At 32.8% G+C, this 8,597-nt stretch overlaps 1 protein-coding gene across 1 annotated transcript in view; it reads left to right on the top strand.

The window, feature by feature from the left end:
- Positions 1–1,951: 1,951 nt before the first annotated feature.
- Positions 1,952–8,597, top strand: part of LOC102737537 (ephrin type-A receptor 6) — a 305,707-nt gene continuing 299,061 nt past the window's right edge. Inside the window, exons 1-2 of the mRNA XM_081817012.1 lie at positions 1,952–2,030; positions 2,662–2,786. Coding sequence (XP_081673138.1) covers positions 1,952–2,030; positions 2,662–2,786 — 204 coding nt within the window. The remainder of the gene's footprint in view (positions 2,031–2,661; positions 2,787–8,597) is intronic.

The raw sequence follows: 8,597 nt of genomic DNA, 5'->3' as shown, positions 1-8,597 counted from the left end.
TTTCTATTTTATGGAGGAGGACTCATAAAATCTGTACCTTTACTCTTAATTAACCAGTGGAGAATTAGAAATAGAAAAGATAGTACCTATTTGTTAATCAATAGTCATTCTAATATGCTGCCATAATTGAATTTATTATCAGTTTTGCAAGGATTATACTATTTGACCTTGAGTGCTAAATAATTATGTGGCAAGATGTAGTATACTGGTAATATTATTGTTTTATGACATTGTACATTAAACTGAAAATTAACCATAAGATTGTATACATGAAAAGGACATTTTCAAAAATTGTAATGAATTGATATATTTAAGGCAACTTCTAATTTGTATGATTGACCTTAAAGTTATAATTTTTCCATAAAACTCCATTTAATACATTATTATACTATAATTCAAAAACATTAATGCAATTTCCAACAGGGATAAATTTATTAATGGTAGTTTCTTAGTAGTGAATATGACTCAATTTAAATAGTGAATCATCTAAGCATTTTCATATTCACCATGCTATCTATTTCCATTTTAGCTTATAGAACAAACTCTTCTATCTTTTAGCAACTTCTGTAATTATCACTCATTTTTAGAAATATATTTTAGTGCAACAATAATACTTTCATTGAACAGCTAGAAAGAGTTTTAAATATAATTTCTAAAGTACTTATTTCCTTAGGAGAACCAAACTTGTCATTCTCATAAATTTAAGAAATACTTTATCCCCGCGATATAAAGGGAACATTTAGAAATAAAATACCAAACTTAATACCTGAGTCTTTCTTAGAAATGTAAAGTATATGTATTATAATCATAGAGAATCAGTCTTTTCAAATTCTATTCTCACCTGCAATTGGTTTATTTGAATAGATTTCTGGAAATGCGTTGGAAAGACATTATGAGTTCATAATGATAATTCTAATTTGAGTTTATCATTACAGAGTTTTTACATACCTCCATTGATTTGATATCTATATCCCCATTTCCCATAGAAAAAACAAACCGACCTAGTCCTCAATAACACCAAAATAATTACTCATTTGCTTTAACCCTCAACATACACAGATTCAGAATTACTATACTAATATAACCAACAACAATATCATTACTAAAAACAGTTTAATAATTTTTACAGGTTGTTTTTTTTTAATCCTTAAAATTATCTCATTAGGATGTATGCTAAGTTACTATGTTTTAGAGTTTTAAGTAGTTACTCTTGGAGGCTGTGCCTCAATACACAGGTTTCTTTCGTTTTTCTTTGCTTTTTTTGTTATTACTTTTTTAAGGGCTAATTTGTTTTCTAAGCATTTAACTATTTACAGGGTTCCAAAGTAAATTTTCAAGGGAAGGCAGATTCTGAGACTTCTATCTTGCAATTTTATAGTGTCCATTCTATTGTCTCCCACCCCTGAAGGTATCATTTTTTTCTATTCTTGGGTTTATCCTTACATTGTTTTTTATACATTCTTCCCACCTTATTTTTTTCACTTAAAAATGTATCCTGAAAAAACTCCATTATAGTTTTTATAGATAGCCATAATTTTCTGGTGGATGTAGCATAGTTTTTCAACCAGTCCCTTTTTGACAAACAGTTAAATTGTTTCCAATCTTTACAAATAAATCTCAGTGAGTAGTCTTGTAAATATGTCACTTTGTGTTCAGTGTATCTTTGGGATAGATTTCAAAAAGCCCAAGTGTAAATGAACATATAATTTGCCTTAAATTGTCGAATTTCCCTTCATGAAAGTTGTACCATTTTGCATTCCCACCGACAATGTATTAAAGCACTTTTCCCTATAGCCTAGTCAGCAGGCCTACTGTCAGATTTTTGGATTTTTGCCAATCTGCTTGGTAAGAAATGGTATCTCAGTACATTTCATTTATATTTCTCTTTTTATGAATGAATTTTAACTTCTATGTAAAAACCTGTTGTATTTAAAAATTAGAATACTTTAAAATGAGGGGGATTTTGTTAGAGAAAAGAATCTATGATATATACATTCTAGGGAAATTTTGGAAGTTTAATGCAAGATTAGGTTAGGATTGGGTTGTTAAAACAATTTTATATAGGGGGAAAAAAGACATGATGCTGAAAATAAACTTCAGAAGTTAAATGTTTCAATTTTATTCAAATGTCACAGAAACCATGCAAAAGAAATAATTCTCATGTTGATATGCAATAATTTATAGTTAAGAAGTTTGTGATTTAAACTTTTATAAAGTACTAAGACTTTATAAATTACTAAGTCTTGAGGAGAAAGAAAAGCCTATAAATGATTGTGTAATTGCAGAGTATTTTTCTATAGCAGACTTAGATTGGATAAAATATAAGATCCAAGTGTATTGTACTTCATGTCATAACATAAAACCAAAGCCAGTTTAAAGGAAAATGTCCTCCACTAACAAAGACTAAGATGATGAGTTCTGGCTCTCATTCTTGGACTATTTGAGTTTTTCCTATGTTCCCTAGTAATGTCTCTAAATATATTTTAATACTTTATTTGGATTAAATAGAGTAGCTCCTAAGGCTTTCTTATTAATCTGATATCAACAATTGCTGTCCTCTTCAACAAGAATTATATTTTCCTTGGAAGACAAAATATTAAAGAAAGGATTCTGGAGAATGATTCCTGACAATTAATTCTTAGTTATTTTCTTTCCTTTCAGCACCTTCCCTGATAGGTGTGGTAAGGAAGGACTGGGCATCCCAAAATAGCATTGCCCTATCATGGCAAGCACCTGCTTTTTCCAATGGAGCCATTCTGGACTACGAGATCAAGTACTATGAGAAAGTAGGTCTTATTTGGAGCTTCCTAAAAAACTACATATACATATATATGTATATATGTATATTTTGAGCATGTTGTTACATTATTTTACTTTAAAACCTGTTCTTTGACCTAACTTCATACCTACTATTTCTTTGAAAACTTTCTAATTTACTATTATGCTTATACTTTCTTAATTAATTTGTTTTGTTTTATGTCAGATTATAAAGTAGAAGACACAAGATGTTCATTTCTGTCATGACTTAATATAGGGATTTTTCAAATATAGTAAGAGGCAGTAACTCCTTTAGTTTATAGTTTAGTTGACATAACGTTGTTTCTACAATTCACTCGGAAGACGTGGTAAAATGGAATTGCTCTAACCTAAAGAGTTTGTGTAACCCATATTTTTTGCCAATGAGTTTAAAGTTAACAGTTCACTATAATTTGGAAAGGATGATTTAAGGGATAAATGGAAACAGCTGGTGGTTTAAAATTTTTCTTTACATTTAGGTCAGCTGTTTTACTTTTTTAAGAAGCTAGCAAGATATATCTGGTTAATAAATCAACTTAATTTTAATTTTCATTTTTGTCATTTTAAAATCGTTCTCAGCTACTATATTTTCCCCAAATTATATACTTCCTTATCTTTATTGTATCCACATTCTTCCTTATGTTTTTTCCCCTTATTCCTCACTATTATGATACTGTGCCTGTAGACATTGTCACAGACCACATAACAAGTCTGGTATGTCTCATTGTGCAACTACTGCTCTGGAATATTGATAAAGGGAACATTAAATTTTTAAAAATAAAGTAAAAATCATACACAATTTCTAGTTGTATAGTACGGTAAGAAGGAACTTCTTGCATTTCTGTAACTGACTAGAAGCAAAGGAACATCACAAATAAATTTTTATTTCCTCTGAAGAAATACAAGACAAGAACAGAAATGGAAATCTATCTTTTTCTACTCTATTGCTTCTGAGCAAATATAAGTTTGAAAAAGGAGAGGTAACTCAGTAGCCTGCCTGTATCCATTTTTGACACTCCAGTAATTTCAGCATTATGTAGTCAATGAAAACTGTCATTATGAACCAACAGGAATAACTCCATAGTCTAAGAAAGGGGAAATTGACCGAGTTTTAATTGGATTACAGATTCAGCACATTAGCCAAGCCAGCATGTGCCAGAAATCCTGTTGAGCTATCCTTTCAAATGTTACAACCTCTAGCACGCTGTCACAAAATACACATATTTTCTGTCTACTCGTCTAGATAGATCTTTAGGTATGCAGAAATTCTCATTATTTAAAAAAGCAATGGGCACATATATAAGCAACTTTTCAGAATGAGAATACTCCTCCATGTTTTATGAAGGCTGTATTTTGTACACAGAAAATCATTCTCATTTTATAGTCATTTATACTTCATATGTTTGAAGATGAAGATAACTTGCAATATTTCCAATTAAGGACAAATCATACAGATTCTGTAAAAAGGGAACCATATTCATCCAATCAAAATTTTAGAAATCAATAATATCCTGAAAGATGGTAATTGACATAATTTCCGTGTTTTAATGATAAAATAGGTAATGTTATGAAGGAGTCTATTTTGTAAGAAAATGGCAGTTTTGCTAATGAAGTTACTACACATGTGTAGTAAACCTGGAGTTGGAAGCCAAGGATGCCTATTTCATGTTCTGATTGTGACTCTCATTATGCCTGTGGCCAAGAAAACTCAGTTAATCTCCCTATGTTTCACACTTCACATTTACAAAAGGGAAATGAAGGTATCAACTCTTCAAGTAGGTTGTAAAGATTAATTTTATAAACAGACCTAAAGATGAAAAGCACACTAAATCAGTATTAGAAATCATTTAATTTAAGAAAGAATTAAGGAAATATTTGGCATATAACATAGAACCAGTATACAATAGCATGGGGATTGTATACAAACTAAATAAAAATCATTCTTTTCATACGTAAATACATAATGTATAGGCAACTAATCAACGATGTTAGAATATCAAACCTTTCAGAGTGAGCATAAAATGACTGATAGGATTAAAACTGTTTCCAACTATGGCTTCATACTGTAACTGTGCATTTTACCTATAGGCATCTATAACATGATTTCTGCTTTCAAGAAAATATTTTTATACAATTTATAACTAACACCTTACGATAGAACTCTTAAAGTGCTAATTTCCTTCTTTATTAGGAACCTAAATACTGTTCAGTAAGAAAAGCAAGATACAAAGAAATATATGTACAAATATATGATCCTAATTTTGGAATGCAAATATCCCACTCTATATGTGTATGTATATATGATTATATAAATATAGAGAAATATGGACTGGAACAGAGTGTACACCATGCTGTCTCCAATGTTGCTTGTTGAGTGGGAGTGGCATGGGGGACTGAAGTACATGGATGGAGGCAAGGAAGAGAGAGGGAAGTAGCAAGCATAGATAAATACAGATGGATGGATGAAGGGATGGATCCAAAATAGCTTTGCTTTTTGTCTTCTGTCTAGTTGCCCTTAAGCAAACCCTGAGACAGGATTTTGTAAGCAAGTGATTAATTAAGAAAGCTCCTAGGAAAACCGGTAAAGAATGGGGAAGCAGGACTATGAAGAAAATGCCAGTCAAACTCAGAGTGACCAACGGGAGCTCTGGAGTATAAATTACATCTCACAGTTCATCCTATGGAGATCAAGAAGCTGAGCTACCATACTCTGGCTCCAGGCAATCATTGGCCACAAGTCCTAATGAGGTGTACAGAAAAAAAAAAAAAAGTCAGCAGCACTTCTGGTTCTCTGCAGTGGCTTTAGTAACCCACGTTTAGGTCTATAAAGAAGGTGCCAGATACAAGCCTTTACAGTCAAAAAAACAAACATTGGGGGGTGGGTAGGAGCAGGAGCAGATAAAGGTGATCCAAGGGGGTCTGGTGGTGCACCATTAACTAAGGTACTTCTGTGCTCAGGGAACTGTGAAAGAATTTTAAGCCTAGGCTCATTATAATATTCATGTTCTCTTCAGTCTTTAATATTGGTGCTTCAGTCTTTAATTTATGGGATTTTATACCTTCCATTTCCTTTTAATCAAAGTTACTCTGTATTGCTAACTCATAATTAACCCACAAATGATCAATATTTACACCATTCTCTCAGGAATTCATGCTGTTTTATTATGTTCTCCTTAAGAGCATTATTCTGTAAATTAGGAAAGAAGTTAAGCTGCTTAGAATGTGAAGTGTCCACAAATATCTGAGGTCAAACAACATACTGTTGTTAGCAGTGACCTTTTCTCAGGGAATGTGTAGTATTAGAAAAAGGCCCTGCCCTGGGTGTTCAAAAACTCAATTTTGGCTCAGATCTTAATTTTCTTAGTCCTGTTTCTTCATCTGTAAAAAAAAAAAAAAAAAGGTCTAGTAAGATAATCTCTAGTTCTAGCTGTTTCAAAATTACATCCATACAGTTTATAGATATGTTATCCCATAACTCAAATAACTGTAGTTTTTCATTTATGTCTACTGAAATTAAATGCACACACATTTAAAAAAGTACTTTACCACAGGGAACAGTATTCTTCACATTATAATTATATATAAAAATTAAGACCCTATGTTGTCTTCTGTGTGTGATGAGAAGGGTATGGAGAAGAAAACATATTGCTTGTTGATTATAACTAATTAGATATTGTCTGTTCAGTTAATTATACCCCCCCAATTCTTAGTTACTTTTTTCATACTCAAAAAGTGTTTCATTTTTTTACACTCAAGTGAATAAACTTTGAACATGAAAAGGCACTTAAAATAATGAAGAAAGTCAGGTAAGTTACCAAAAAAATCCTCTTTCATATTTACTTACTAACAAAGTAAAGCCTACTCATGAGGGAACTGTTAAAAAAAAAAAAAAAAGACAAATTAGGTGATACAAACACGCTTTATTTAACACTTCAGGAAGTGGACAGTCTCAGAGAACTGCGAAATGGGGCAGAAGGCAGGAAACTTTTATAGGTTAAAGACTAAGAACAAAGAAGAGAAAAATTGAAAATATCTGATTGGCTGAGGCCACATATTTAATATTATTTGGGGTGAGAAGGAAGGGGGAAAGAAGTGTAGAGTTGGCTTGGCATTTGGGGACTGGCTAACTGGATATACTGTGTTTTTGATCAAACAGAATTTACAGGGATACAAAAATCGTATTCAATTTGCTGGTGTGGCACCCCAGGTAGGAGCAACTTCATCTTGGTCCTAGAAAGTTATTTCAGCAAAACTAAAACATTATCTGCTTCCACCCCCTGTGTCTCCAACTATAAAATTTGCAAACCCTCTTGCAGTCACAAAATATCTAAAATTCCATGGAATATCAAACATGCCCTTTCCTTATTTCTACTCTTCCCTCTCTCTTTACTCTTTTTGTTCTCATTCTTGATTTTTCCTCTCCTTTTGTCCTCTGCCCAGGGCATTTTTCTTTCTCCTGCTTCTTTGTTCTTTTATTATATTTATCAAAGTTAGTCTTTTTCTTTTAAAGATTTATTTGAGAGAGAGAGCACAAGCAGGAGGGGCAGACAGCAGACTCTGTGCTGAGCCAGACACGGGTTTGATCTTATGACCCTGAGATCAGGACCTGAGCCAAAACCAAGAGTCAGATGCTTAACCGACTGCACCATCTAGGCACCCCTCCAAGTTAGTCTTGATTAGAGTCATGTATGTGTATATCTGACTCTCTCACTGGTTTGTGAGCCCCTGAGGAAAGGAGACCATTTCTTGTTTGTCATTGTCACCCAACGCTCAGTCAGTGCCTAACACTGAAACGCTGTTTGCTTTCAGTCGGATTCTAAATAAATTAGTAAAAATCTTCTCTTTCTTCGGAACTCATTCATAGGAAATTGAGAGAAGTCACCCAGCCACTGTGAAATTACCCCAGCAATTGAAAAAAAAAAAAAAACAAAACAGAGAAAGAACACCAGAACTTTGTTCATAACAAAGACACATACACATGTGTCCATCAGCTAAAAGGATGTTCTGTTAATAAGTAGAATGTAAGTCCAGGAGGGCAGGGATTTCCTCTTTACTTTCAGATCCTCAGCACCCAGAAAGGCACACAGTTAATAATTCACCGACAACAATAGTTGGCTAGTTACATGCTAGGTACTTTAAAAAGTGTTTTTCATGGATCAAATAATTCAATCTTAATAACAACACTTTGAGATAAATACTATCCCTCTTCCCATTTTACAGATGAGGGAACTAAAGCACAACAAAGGTGTGTAACTTCATCAAAATCACACAGCCAGTAAGTGGTTGTCAGTGCTGGCCTTGGTACTTGCATCACAATTGGATGTCTCAAAAAAGTCAGTGCTTTCTGCTGATGCTAATTTTCTGGGTTCCCTGAGGCCAAACACTTCATTACTTTCCAATGCCCATTTTGCGTCTGTAAAATGGCAGCGATAAAACATACCTATTTCATCAGGGTGCTGTACAACTCCACTAATTACCAACTGGTATCTGATTTTGCAAACATGAATCCCACATAACAGTTCATTATTCTTATATCCAGTATTTAAAGACACTGTGACTGGTAAAGTCTTTTCCTTAAAAGTTCTCTTATTAATTTTTACCAGAGTCAGCAGTTTTTAGATTTTTGTTCAAGAGAGCTCATCATGAGGAAGGAAGCATTTCTTTTGTCTACATGGTCAATATTATCTATGTAAAATACTCAATTACTGTATCTGCCTTTGTTTCACCTAGTTTACCAATAAAGTACCTATTAGTTTTGTATAAAATTATATAATTTCATGTCATGAGAACAGTGTATTGTT

The sequence above is a fragment of the Leptonychotes weddellii genome, chromosome 1 (assembly GCF_054177405.1).
Source record: "Leptonychotes weddellii isolate Sample4059 chromosome 1, ASM5417740v2, whole genome shotgun sequence".
Lineage (NCBI taxonomy): Eukaryota > Metazoa > Chordata > Mammalia > Carnivora > Phocidae > Leptonychotes > Leptonychotes weddellii.
This window is presented reverse-complemented; position numbering and strand designations above follow the sequence as displayed.